The sequence below is a fragment of the Mandrillus leucophaeus genome, unplaced genomic scaffold, assembly GCF_000951045.1.
Source record: "Mandrillus leucophaeus isolate KB7577 unplaced genomic scaffold, Mleu.le_1.0 Scaffold1150, whole genome shotgun sequence".
Classification (NCBI taxonomy): Eukaryota; Metazoa; Chordata; class Mammalia; order Primates; family Cercopithecidae; genus Mandrillus; species Mandrillus leucophaeus.
In genome coordinates this window covers 201,156-215,484 of record NW_012099766.1, presented here as the reverse complement: position 1 = coordinate 215,484, position 14,329 = coordinate 201,156, and the positions used below count along the sequence as shown (strand labels likewise).

The 14,329-nt window shown below is 38.9% G+C and overlaps 1 protein-coding gene across 6 annotated transcripts in view; it reads left to right on the top strand.

Moving 5' to 3' along the window:
* The window catches only part of PDE4D (phosphodiesterase 4D, cAMP-specific), a 1,430,592-nt gene that overhangs the window by 1,362,041 nt on the left and 54,222 nt on the right, over positions 1–14,329 (top strand). For 5 of the 6 annotated variants that reach the window (XM_011998004.1, XM_011998011.1, XM_011998038.1 and 2 more), the window contains one exon: positions 5,058–5,170. In XM_011998004.1, the coding sequence (XP_011853394.1) occupies positions 5,058–5,170 (113 nt within the window). Of the gene's footprint in view, positions 1–4,516; positions 4,972–5,057; positions 5,171–14,329 lie in introns of those variants that run through there. The other variant, XM_011998054.1, reaches the window with a different exon arrangement.

The window sequence follows — 14,329 nt, the reverse complement described above, 5'->3', positions numbered from 1 at the left end:
TTACCTTCTCTGCTGGGCTCTGGGTAAGGGACACACTCTTTCCATCATCTTGTTTCTGCAGCCTCTAATAAAGTACATGGCACATAGTCAGTGCTAAATAAATGTTGAGTTACTGGTGGGACTAAAAAGTCAATGAAAGCCAATCTCATGTTTATTTCATTTAAAAATTCTACAGCCATAGGCAACACTTAGAAAAACAATTATAGATAGTGGAAGATAAAAGAAAAAGAAAACCCTCACAAAATTACACACATCTTTCCTTTGGAAGCTTTATGAAGTACTAAGTAAAGTTTTATATATTTTATATGATTTTAAAATACTTCAAAACAATAATTTGATGCCAGAAATACACTTGGAGATGAGAGTGGCTTGCCACTAGCAAGCTCTGCTTAAGCCTATTACATGTACATATTGAAAGAGAATCCAGAGCCTTCATGTATTTCCCATCAGATAAAATGTATACAGGAAAAAAAAAATTAAGCAGCAAAAGTTAGACCTAACCTACACAAATCTTTTACTGTAGCAAACCAAAGGAATGACTAGCTCATAGCAATACATAGTGAAATAGAAATCATTTTCTCCAGTTCTATCTACTGTAGACAGTATCAATTCCTTCCTTAGAATAAAGAGGAAATTTTGTAAGAATTAAGAGAAGCTGGAACTGGTTAGGGAGATTTAAGTATTTGCTCTTAGGAGCTTTTTGTTATAGTTCTTTTATTTTTAAAAAATCTGGATCAGTTGTTATAATTTGTATTATTTTTTAAAATTAAGGGCGGGCAAATGGTGTCCAAAGTAAGTGGTATATTTTGGACTTGTTCTTTTCATGTATACCAATAGGTCTATCTAGGAATTATGACAAGCTGATACAGTCCTTTAGCAGACCTTCAAGTGTTGGCAAAGAAACTAATGTCCACATAGTTACACATCCCATACAGTGGATCCTTTTACCTCAATGGCCAACATCACTGTGAGTTGTGGGTGAGAGTAATGGACTGAACATTTCACAAAAAAACAACCTCAACCTCTAGCTACCTGCTGTGGCTCTGAGGTGATTACTTTTTTCCTTTTTCAAAAGGAAGCTGCTGCTTCAGCATCTTCTCCTGGAGTCCCTGGCACAGTTTCAGGCCATGTGTCAGGGGAACCTCTAAGCATATCACTATGACAGAAGCCAAGTGCTGGCCCGCAAGAATTGAGGACTGTTTGTTCACAGAAGAGCCTGAGCAGAATGCGAGTGTTACATAGTTCAAAGGTGCCTTGAAGAAAACTGATGCTGTTGTAGGAGGGGACTTCAAGGCTCAAGTTATTTCTCAGTTGCTGTTCCATAGCCCTCTCCCAGCCTGTAGGGAGTTTAGCCAATAGTTTTTGCTTGGGTGTTTTTCTCTGTTTAGCTCTTTGACTTAGCAAGATTTGGGGCAGTTAAAGAGTTTTCATGTATTTTTAAGGAGCGCCACAGTGTATACTACTCTGGCAGGGGTTAGGGGGAAATATTTTATTAATGAATGCAGTATGTGTTCTTGGTAAAAGCCAAAATTAAACTGGCTCACTGTTTTTGTCCTGCTGGCTGTCGACATTTAGGTGTGTTGCTTGGTGTGGTGACTCAATTTCCTGTAGGATAGTTGGCAACTCCATTTTGAGGTCTGTTTGGAGGGATGAAAAGGTCAGTTACTTGATGTCTTAGAACACTTGGGGTTAAAATTCCTAAAAGTGAAGCTTTACAAATGATCCTGAAAAATCGTGGCTAGCTATATTGCCTGTTCGCCTAGGAATTTGGAAAAAAGCAATATTCTCAGCTCTATGCTAATATCAAGAATAGTCCTTTATTTCAGCAACAGTTTCACAGAACAAACTGTTCTTTACTCTGTTGTTAGTAATCATTTTCTCACTAGTATGTACATGTGGTCTAGTGATTTTTCATTTTTCATATTTATACAGAAGATGTTAGAACTTAAAATACATGCTTACACCACTTTATGATCATACTCAAATACTGTCTGTCAAAAATGACTGGTGCATGGCTTGGACATAAAATGGATATTCTGAAATAAATTGTTCCTCCTGTCACTATACTACCTTCTTAAGAGCAAATCCTGTGTCTAAAGTGCATGATGTCTTGAAGCATTAGCCAAAACATTCCCGAATTACTTTTCCACATTAAAAAATAACAACTGAAATATAATGTGTGGAGCCACATCCTGTTAGATTTGAGGCCTGAGTTTGTACTTTTGATTTCTGAAGAGCTTTGGGAACTTGGTGAAGATGGGGGCAGGGGGGCAATTTACTTAGCTACTGGGAAATCACTGGAGGCTCAGGCTTTGAGAAAGTTGGAGGGCACGGGAGAGGAACCACAGAAAGCCAAACCTCGGAGGGGACTCCCAGCTTCATTGTAACCGATGATTGAAAAGGTGGCACTGAACAAATCCCTGAACACAATGGCTACGTATCTTTAATCCACTGGATAGGCTAACTATGGACAGCTCAAATGATCATAAAAAAAGTCAATGTACTCTTAAAATTTCCTACATTCCTATCTTATGGGAATGAGAGAGAGAGGAAAATGTCAAAACCAAACCATGTAGTAGATGTACTACCATGGCAAGTAGGTGATGCTATACTTGCATATGGAAGTTATTCAGTAAAATGAAAATGATTGTGTTAGAGCCACAGGTGAAAGTATTGTTTGTGATCTTTAGAGTGTGGGGTTACAATGGGCTTTCTATATTTGTGTGTAATGCTTCAATTTTTATAACAAGCATGTAATATTTTTTACATTCTTAGAATTGGGGAAGCTATACAGAACAACTATTTTATATTTACCATTTAAAATTATTAATATCTTTAACTTGTTCCTATTGTTAATGGGGAAGAAAAAAGCTTCAATCTGAAATTTTAATTCACCTGGCAAGGTTTAGGCAATTGTTTGTCCATCTAAAGCATATATTTACTTTACTTTAGACTGCAGGATGGAGGAAGTAGAACAAAAGAGGCAAATTTTAACGTAGAGTACTCAAAGTGAACAGTAAATAGTTCAAGAATTGTTGATAACAACAAGCCACGTGGCACATGTAACAAATACTTTAAAAGTCGCTCTAACTTTTACAAATGTCATATAAAAAGCTATGTGAAAAATCCGAGGAGACTAAATTCAGTCGATGAATTTCTTTGTTGTGCCACTGATAATTTATGGAGTCTAAATTTCAAGGGCAGAATTTATTTTCCACCAATACCTGTAGATTTTTAAAGACAAAGACAGAGGATCCCACCACTTCGTGTAAGTTTCTCAGCATCTTCTTTCCACTCGACCATGACAAAGTTTTATAAAATGGACTCTTGGGAGTTTGATTTCTCCCCACTGTGAATGGTTTGCTTATTGCATGCCAATGTAGAGAAGTTCTCCCACAACTGGTCTGCTTAGGGAGAGTGCCTCTGGTCCCCTAGGTCAGCCTTTGTAAACAGAACAGACTTCCCTATGCCTTTGAATGTGGTCTTTCCGTTTTCTCAAAATTGTAGTGTAATCTGCGCATGGTGGGTAGAAACACCATGCCAGATTTTCTTCCTTAGCCCAAGATCATCTAGGTCTTGTGCAATTCACAGGGGAAAGGAGTAGTATGCAGGACATGCGTAAATTCTCCTTACCATGTGGTTCTTTCACATTGCTGTTCCTTTAAGATAACTCTTAGGCAGTTCTGCATATGAAAATGCAGCCTATTGTCAAATTTGTGAACTATAAAGCGTTCCGATCCCGCAACATTGTATATTTTGTTTGCTTGTTTCTGTCTGCCCCAACATTTAGAAGTCTGGTACTTAGACTGGGCTGGTCGTAGAAAAAGGATGTGGTCTTAATAGAAACGCGGGTATTCCCACAAGTCTGCCTCCTTCAAGTAGGTGAATCCTAAACCTTTGGAAACGAACCCCCAGAAACCCTAAACCTTAAACCCTCAGAAACACTGAGGGTCCTAAATAACCTTGTTTGTGAAACTTGGCAGGAAGCAGCTGGTCCTGGAGACGCAGAGGCTCCAGCGGTCAGGGCAACCTGGAGGGCAGTGGCTCAGTGGGCTGCACCGGGTTCCCGCGGGGCAGGTGCGCGGCCGTGCGCGCCTGCGCGCAGGTCCCTCCTAAGCCCCGCAGCTGGCGCGACCCCGGGCGGCGGGCTGCAGGCGCTCCACGCCGGGTTTTCCGCCGCTCTCCTAGCACAGACAGTCCCACAGCAGCCCCACAGACACACACGCTCGCGCCGCGCCTCCTCCTCGGCTGCACTTCAAAGCGAGTGGCGCCCGGCTGCTCCGGGGGGATGGCACTGCGAGGTGGCGGGGCCCCCGGGGCAGAGCCCGAGGGGAAGGACACGGCGGGTGGCATGGACAGGCTTTTGCAATTCGGAATCTTTTCGTAAGGGAGTTGAGGAGGAGCCAGGCAGTGCTGGGGGCCGAGAGGGGCGTGAGGGGGAGTGTTCCCGGAAAGCTGCGGCGTTGGAGCCGCGCTGCGCCTGCCGCCCGAGGAGTTGAGAAAGAAAACAGGAAACGTGGTGGCCGCGCACCCGGCCGCGGCTGATTCATTCGCTTCAAGTGCCGTGCAGAAGGCTCGGCAGGCGGGGCGGGCGTGGGGCCGCGGCTCCTGGCCGGGGACCTAGGAGATCGGGCTGTGGACCAGACGCTCCTCTCCGGGGCGGACACCTAAGCGCGCGCGCCATCCCCTCGCCATCCGCTAGAGTCGGGCTCCTGGACTGGGACTTGGGCCCGTCGCTCAGTTGAAAAGTCGCATAGTGGTTTTTACGCCCGCGTCGCCGTGTGAAAGTTGGCTCGCCGCTCTTCGCACGCCTTCCTTGGAGGCCGACCCGTCACGCCAAGCTGGAGAGACCGTGCCTCCCCGAGGCCAGCCGCCCCGCGAGCAGAGCCTCCGCCCCCGTTGCACTGCCGGGCTGGGCAATATGAAGGAGCAGCCCTCATGTGCCGGCACCGGGCATCCGAGCATGGCGGGGTATGGCAGGATGGCCCCCTTTGAACTCACTAGCGGACCCGTGAAGCGCTTGAGAACTGAGTCCCCCTTTCCCTGTCTCTTCGCAGAGGAGGCCTACCAGAAACTGGCCAGCGAGACCCTGGAGGAGCTGGACTGGTGTCTGGACCAGTTAGAGACCCTACAGACCAGGCACTCCGTCAGTGAGATGGCCTCCAACAAGGTAAGCCCCGGTTCTGCTGTCACCGATGCCCCCAGGCTGCTGATTCCCCTGCCGGCGAGCCCGCTAGTACCCATAGCCCCGGGAAATACAGTGAGAGGTTTTTTAGGCTTACTGCATGTTGGCTATTCTGCTCCTTAGAGGGAGGTTCTTGTTTCCATGCCTTGCCTCTCCTAGTCACGCCAGATAAACATTTTCCAAAAACAATTTGACGTAGTTTAAGTACCTCCCAAGACACAGGGTTCCTAAGTGACATTGTGCCCTTGTAGCAGAAACCCAGTAGGGTCCATTGGCATTGCATGTTTAAAGGTGTTCTTGGGATTCCCGGTTAAAATAAGAATTGGTGGATGTCTGTGAAATCACTTGAATTTCACCACCTAGGGCACTCAAACTCAGAAGAGTTCATCGAACTTGGAACCTTCACCCTAATTCATCTGGTTGTCAGGGTACCCCGCAAGAACTGAGCCTTTATATATTCAGTTGGCCATACACATCCGCAGGAAACATTAACAGAGTTAGAAGGTTCCTTATGATCATTACTTTTGTTTCCATTAATCTTGGAGAGAAAGCCCAGTTTTTCGAGGTCATTTAGTACAAGGAGGCTTCAACTAGGCATCTGTGCCATATGTACTAAGGTGCTGGTCTTGGCAGTTAATGGAGTTTTGAGGGCTGAGAAGTAACCTTCAGCCTGGGACAGCCTTAAAATAGCACGGAAGGCAAGGTATAATGTTTTCAGTTTTGCTGTATTTTTTGGATTTCCTGTTCTTTTTGTCTTTAGTTATGCAAGGAGATAATTGGAATTATATATGTTTTTAATGGCTATTTGCCTGTGCATGTCATGTGCAGATGGCTGAAGGATTCAGCCAGTAAAGACTGGTAATGTGTGACAAATAGTTGCCTCTGCAAGATATTTAAGTATTTTTGGCTACCTCTTTACAAGGTCAAGAAGGTTATATTAACTTACAGTTCATCTGTGTGCACATATCTTTCAATGAGTGATACTTTTTTTTTCTACCTTACTATGGTTTTTATCCCACCTGTTCTCATGCAGTTTTTACAAAAATGCCACAGCATAACAGCCACTTGATTGTCTTATCTATTAACAGTGCTTTTGTAGGTAGCATTGTCAGGTGAAAAGTTGGCTTCAAATAAATAAAAGGGGCTCTGTAGACACGGCCAGCAGATACTAACCTACCCATATGCACACTGACCTACCCATGTCCACACTGACGATCAATTCTGTTTTATGTCATTTGTGCCTCATTTCTAAATTTGGCACAGCTCCTCATCAGAATGACCAATTATTGCTCTCTTACTGGGACTCTTACCCCCTGCTGTGGCATTAGGTACCTTTGTTCTCATTTGGGTAACAAATTCTTAGTTTTATAAAATACAGGGTTTTTTTTCATAATTTGATTCTTAATAGCAGTAGACATATGCTGAATATGTCCAGTGTCCTAACTGCTAAATGGGAGCACTTTGCCATGGGCCAGAGTTCTTAATTCCATTGTGTGGTTGATTCTGTGTAAGAAAAGGAAGAGCAGAATCAAAAGCCACTTAGCAATGTACAAGCATTAGTGTATGTTTTCAAGATGATTTAACAGTAGTTTTTCAGCTAAATGAATTTGAGCAGCTAGTTGCTTTCCCTAAAATCCATATTCTTCATGTTGAGACCTATGTTTGGATTTAACACTGAATGTGAAATTTAATAATGTATTGTAAATGACTTCAGCTGTCAAGGAATTAATCTGTACATTAAGATTTAAAAATGTTTTAGGTCATAATAATTGCCTAAAATGATCCCTTCTTTTAAAAGCACCAGATAAGACAGAGATTTAGAAAAAGTAATCTTTACTATGAAGGCCCCAAATTAGACTTTGAGTTAATTTACAGGTTTGATAGGAGAGGTTGGTCTGTTTGGTTAAAATGAAATCTAGGTAAAGCGAGAAGATAGTTTTTTCAAAATGTAGTCATTCTAGCAATGTTTATGTCTTGTGGCTGAAAAATTACGATATTTTTTCCTAGCCCACGACAGAGCTGAATTGAAAAATCATTGCCGTCACACTAATTTTTAACATTAAACTTAGCTCAGCTTAAGCTGTAGCTTAAACTTTTAATGTCCAAGCCATTCATGTGTTCTTTAACTTACTTATTTCTAAATAAGTGCTAAGCTTACATGACTTTTATAGACAAAAAAGGGTTGGCATAGAAAGAAAAAAAAGCTCTTGCTAAGGGTTGTAAAGTTACTCTTCTTCTTGATAACAAGGGCATGAATAGGCCACATCCACAAAAGCTGTAAACTGAGTTGGAGCAGCTGATCCGAAGGCCCCTGTGAGTGTTGCCACACCTTCAGTCTGAACTGGAAATGTGTACCGCTTGCATCATCTCCACTCAGTTATTTGATATTTCTTGAGTATGAATGAATGAATCTGAAACATTGCTTTTCTGTTGTTAGTTTTATTACCATCCATTCTTTTTACATATACGTGTTCAAACCAACTGGTATTTTCAGTTTATTCTCTTTTAGCCTTTGAAAAATTATGACAGTATTCTCTGTTCTCTCTTGAGGTTTTAAAAATTTACTCTAATAGATCAAAAAGCACAATAAAAACACTAGTAAGAGATCAGGATTTTTAAATGGTGATAGAAAATACTTATTATGAAGATGGATTTAGGTGTTAGGAAGGAGGAAACTGATTCCTCAAACCCATTAAACAAACTGGATTAACATATTATTTCTATTTCTTAGACTTCTCAATAAAAGGCATCTTAACCAATTATCAGTTTTTAAATGATGCTCTAGGAGCAACTAGCTGTACTTCCTGTATTGGTGTTATAATGTTGCTTGCTTGTTGATGGCATTGAAGCAGGAAAATTATTGAATTCTTGGCCAAGGCTAGGGTTGGCTATAACACATGTAGGATGCTTGTACCAAGTGGGGTAAGAGATTCCAGATGGCATTTAATTTGAGTGATTAAATCTACAGCATTTACCCTTATAAGCACATTAATCTGCCTGAGATTTGTACAGATTTCCTTTGGAACCTCATTGCTACAACTGAGCGTAATTTTAGTGAGGTCTCAAAGCTTTGGAGGCAGGCAAACCTGGAAGTTGAATTACGGTTTTGTTTCTTGCTAATGGAGTTACATTAGAGAACGACTTCAGTTTTTTTAGCTTCAGTTTCCTTAGCATAAAATGGGCATCATAATAACTGTCTTGAAAGGTCAGTGTAAGAGTTCAAAAGAATATATAAAAAAGAGCTAGCTAATATAGTATCTGACAATAGTAGGCACTGTATCTGTTGTTATTGCTATTATTTGGGTTTTAGGTCAAACTTCATTGGTTGCTTACATGGCTAAAATGTCTTTTTACCATTCAGTTGTAACTTATACTAGACATTTCAAATTTTATGGAATTTTATAATTCTTAGATAACTGTCTATAGCACACATTTCTGTATCATAAAAATGCTTAAATTATATTTATAGTTTTTGTGGTATAATACAGACATGAACATTCTGAAGTTCTAATTAGAAGTTTAGGTTTTTCTTAAATTCCAGTTACAGAATGCCAGACAGAAGAGCTAAGTACTTTTCCCGTTTTACTCTAAAACTGAAAATGCAGACCTTACTAATTTTTAGAACATGTAAAATATAATAAGGGTTAGTGGTCAATGTGCCTTTGTAGTAAAACACCTTTTAAGTAGAATAGTTTCACCGTGTTTTTGGTTACCTTTTTCTCATAGAAAGTATATCGAGGATGGGAGTCAGTGGAGAGGAAAGAAGGACAGCGAGCGGTCTGGGCCTCAGGGCTTTCAAGGATTATGCTATGGAACCCTGTAACGTTATCCTCTTGTGACCTAATAATGCACCTTTCACCAGGCCTTCCCTGTAAGTTCAGTGAGGTTCAAAGGAGAAAACGAAATCGTTTTGAGTTCTTCCCAAGACGTATCACTATAAAAATGGTATTTTGTTTCTGCTCTCTAATTTTGGGGGCAGTTTGAGGTTTGGCATGGCTGGAAATGACTGTGTTTCAAGCTGAAAGTCTGTCTTGAAGTTAGAATCCAGCCCCTAAGAGACTTCAGATTTTTCTATACTTCATTCCGAATGTACTTAGGCCAGCTTTACAAATGTAGTCATGACTTCTTTATGGAATTTATTTTGTGTATTTGACTTTTGACAGACCTCTCTAGCATGTTTCTGTTGCCTGTAAATTAAGTTGCTTTGCTGGGGTGCTTTGTCTCAGTGCTTTCTCTGGCTGCTCCCCCTACTGCTTTGTAATAGTCAATGCAGAACATATAGTAGCACTTTTTGTTGATGTATATGTTCTTCTGGGCAAGAGGGGTGTTGTAATAAATATAGGATCTTCATAGAAGTGGCTAAATCTTAAGATATTTCCACATTATGCAACCACAACGTAACTCAGAATAGAGATAAATGTTAAACTTTTGCTAAGAAGGAAACTAAGTTAATTGGAAAAGGCATGTTAGTTTTATAGAGAGAAAATAGCCTCAGTTGTTTTCTACATTAACATATTAAACTTTAGATTAAAAAATTGTTGAGTTAATATGCCTAAATACAAACTTTAAATATCAGAAGAAAATATCTTCTATAATTATAGAAAATCAACAGTTAGATGTTTTGAGTTCAATATCTGCTTTTTAATCTACTTAATAGAGGTAGATTGGAGAAAGATTTATGTAGCTTACATGTAGTACCTAAAAGTTAATATGAAAGATTGAGAATCCTATAATCACTGTTAGAAAAAATACTTCCTTTGCTTTTCATTAATGATAGAAGAGGGAAACAATTTTAAAGGAAATTTTTCTTTCGCTGGAAAGTAGAGCCCTTGACTTTACCTTAGCATAAAACTAAGGATTAAAACAAATCTTAATTTGTCTCTATTGTCATCTGTTCAGTTCCTGTGCCAGTATTTAGTAAAAATTTAATTATTCCTAACATGTAATTATCCAAAATTCCTAATTTTTAATTATTCATCAAATTAATCATTACTAGAGAATTTTCTTCTTTTCAGTTATATTTTGACTTAATTTATGGGGTAGTGGTAGTGGTAACTTCTGTCTGAGAGCATTATGAACTGTCTACGTTTTTGAAAAAAATTCCAAAACATAAGGGTTGGCCATGATAAAAGAAGTATTTTTTCTAATGTTATGGATAGATGAAACAAACTGGTATTTTTCGAGATAGCAAGGATGATAGATAATGCTTTTGTTCAATTTAAGAAGATTTCTGTGACAGTTATATAGATTGTAGCTATCACTTAAGATATAAATACATGCTGGATGTGAAGTGCTGCTAATGTCATTATTTTCCATTGATTCATAACATATGTAGAGCTTGGTTTTCTCTTTCAGCAGGAGGGACCAACTCTTTTTCTGGAACTGTAGATTGCTGAGGTTAATCTTGTGATAGTGTAGCTCTAGCAGGGGAGCAGTTTTTACATGGCTATTTATTGTAATAGTTGAATTGACACTGTTCATCTGAGATCTTTCTAGAATATAGAGAGATCAGTAGCACTTTCTTTTAATATTCACATTAGCTTTGAAAGGCATTTGAAGAAGACTCTTTTATTCCCTGTAACAGGGATTGGGGGTATGCCTTGATATTTGCTTAAACAACGAACAGTTCTGCTGTGTCTATTAGAAAATTAGTTAAGTTCAGTTACCAGCTATAATGATAATAGGCTTATTATTTTTTACTCTTAGAGAATAGTTTATCTTTTGTAAAGTATTTATTATTATTATTTAGTATTCAGAGCTTCTTGTTTTTGTTCTGTTATACTTTGTATGTGATAAGGATGAATGATATTTACTCCCTGGCCTGGAGTATGCACCAGTGATACTTACAGCAGCTTTGTACAGTGGAAAGAACATAAATGTTTTTCATTAGGCAAACGTGGTTTCGAATTCTAGCTCTGTTGTTTCCTATCTAATATTTTGGGCAATAGGCCTTTCCGCTCTGGAGCCGTTTTTTCGTTTATAAGTGGGGATAATGAAAGGGGAAAATAAAATGGAAAAGTTATTGAGAGCATTAGCTATAATGTATGTAAAGCTCAGTTTAGTGCATTAGCACACACTAGGTGCTCAATAAATTACATGTGCTTGCCTATCTAGAATACATTTAAAAAGAGAGATTAAGAAAAACTCTGTGTCACATATTTCTTGCAATGTAAAAACATAATATTTCTTCGAAGAAAAACACAACTTTTCTATTCTTTAAGAATTTACAGTCTAAGTTAATGTTGCTCAAACTTTGTCATTTTTGAGAGAGAGTCTCGTTCTGTCACCCAGGCTGGAGTGCAGTGGCATCATCTTGGCTCACTGCAACCTCCACCTCCTGGGTTCAAGCAATTCTCCTGCCTCAACCTCCCAAGTAGCTGGACTACAGGCACCCACCACCATACCCAGCTAATTTTTGTATTTTTGATAGAGACGGGGTTTCACCATGTTAGCCAGGATGTTCTCGATCTCTTGACCTCATGATCCTCCCTCCTCGGCCTCCCACAATGCTGGGATTTTGTCATTTCTTGTACATTCATATCGGCTATTATATGTTGAATGTTTTAACTTATTTCTTTTTTATTAATCTTTAAAAATTTTTCAATTATTCTTAATTGACAAATATTAATTGTATATATTTCTGGGGTACAATGTGATTTTTAAAATGTGTACATCATAGATTCAGTAAAGCTAATTAACATATCTATATTACCTCACCAATTTATCTTTTTGTGATGAGAATGTCAAAAATCTATTTTAGCAATTGTAAAACACATAATGCGTTATTATTAACTGGGGTCTGCATGCAGTGTAATAGATCACTAAAACTTATTCCTCCAATCTAACTGAAATTTTGTACTGTTTGATCAACATCTTCCATTTTTCTCTCCCTCCTCCTGTATAGCCTCTGGTAACCACCTTTCTACCCTCTGTTTCTGAGACTGACTTTTTTAGATTCCCCACAAAGTGAGATCATTTATTAAAGACAGTATTTGTCTTTCCGTACCTGACGTATTTCACTTAGCATAATGTCCTCCAGTTCCATTTCATGATGTTGTGAATGACAGAATTTCTTGCTTTTATAAGGCTATATAATTTTCATATATATATATATCTATATATCTCACATTTTTTATTCTTTATCCTTCTTTTCACTGATGAACACTTAGATTGCTTCCGTATCTTGGCTGTTGTAAATAAAGCTGAAATGAATATGGGAGTGCAAATATCTTTTTGATGTATCAATTTCAATTCCTCTGGGTATATACCTAGAAGCAGGATTGTTGGATTGTATGGTAGTTCTATTTTTAGGTTTTTAGGGAACCTTCATACTATTTTCAATATGGTGGTTCTAATTTACATTCCCACCAATAGTGTAGAAGGGCTCCCTTTTCTCCATATCTTTGCCAACACTTGTTATCGTTCATCTTTTGAAAATAACCATACTACATGGTGGAGAGCAACACATACTGGGGTCTGTTGCGGGGTGGGATGGGGGCAGGGAGAGCATCAGGAAGAATGGCTAATGGATGCTGGGCTTAGTACCTAGGTGATGGGATGATATGTGAAGCAAACATGGCACATGTTTAGCTATGTAACAAACCTACACATCCTGCACGTGTACCCCTGAACTTAAAAGTTGAAGAGAAAAAGAAGGAAAATAGCCATTCTAACAGGCATGAGGTATAGCTCATTGTGGTTTTAATTTGCATTTCCCTGAGAATTAGATATATTGTTGAGTTTTTGTTTGTTGTTTTTGAGACAGGGTCTTGCTCTTTTGTTCAGGCTGGAGTGCAGTGGCATGATCATGTCTCACTGTGACCTCAAACTCTTGGGCTCAATGATCCTGCCTCAGCCTCCCAAGTAGCTAGGACTACAGGTGTGTGCCACCATGCCTGGTTTTTTTATTTTTTCATATAGAGAGGGTCTTACTATTCTGCCCAGGTTTGTCTAAAATTCCTGGCCCCAAGTGATCTCCTACCTCAGGTTCCCAAAGCACTGGGATTATAGGCATGAGCCACTGTGTGGGACTGAGGAGCTTTTTTTTTTTTTTTTTTTTTTTTTTTTTTTTTTGGTATCTCTGTTGGCCATTCATATCTCTTTTTTGAGGAAAGTGTGTCTGTTCAGATCCTTTGCCTATTTTTAATCCATTTGTTTTCTTACTGTTTGGTTGTTTGAATTTTTTATATATTTTAAATATTAGCCTCTTATCAGATGTATGGTTTGCAGATATTGTCTCCTAATCCATGGGTTGTCTTTTCACCCTGTTATTTGGTTGCTTGTACAGATACTTTATAGTTTGATGCAGTTCTATTTGTCTATTTTTGTTTTTGTTGCCTGTGTTTTTGGAGTCCTATCCAAGAAATCATTGCCCAGACCATTGTTGTGGAGATTCCCTTATATTTTCTTCTAGTAGCTTTACAGTTTCAGGTCTTATGTTTAAGCCTTTATATCTATTTTGAGTTGATTTGTATACATAGTATGAGATAAGAGTACAGTTTCTTTCTTCTGCAGGTGGACATCCAGTTTTCCCATCACTATTTGAAGAGACTGCCCTCTCTCCATTGTGTGTTCTTGGACCCTTGTCAAAAATCAATTAACTCTAAATACTTGGATTTACTTCTGAGCTTTCTATCCCATTCCATTGGTTGATGTTTGTTTTTATGTCAGTACCATGCTGTTTTGATTACAGTAGCTTTATAATATATTTTGAAATGAGGGAATGTGATGCCTGCAGCTTTGTTCTTTTTGCTCAAGATTGCTTTGGCTATTAGTTCTTTTTTGGTTCATATAAATTTTAAGATTTTTTTCTCTGTTTCTGTGAAAAAAATGACACTGGAATTTTGATAGGAATTGCATTGAATCTGTAGAGGAATTGCATTGAATCTGTAGATGGCTTTGGATAGAATGGACATTTTAACATTACTAATTCTTTCAGTATATGAACATGGGATATCTTTTCATTTATTTCTGTCTTCTTCAGTTTTTTAAATCAATGTCTTGTAGTTTCCAGTATATAGGTCTTTCACCTCTTTGGTTAGATTTGCTCCTAATTATTTTTTTGATGCTGTTGCAAATGGGATTATTTTCTTAATTTCTTTTTTGGATAATTTATTGTCAAAGTATAGAAATGCTAAGAGCAAT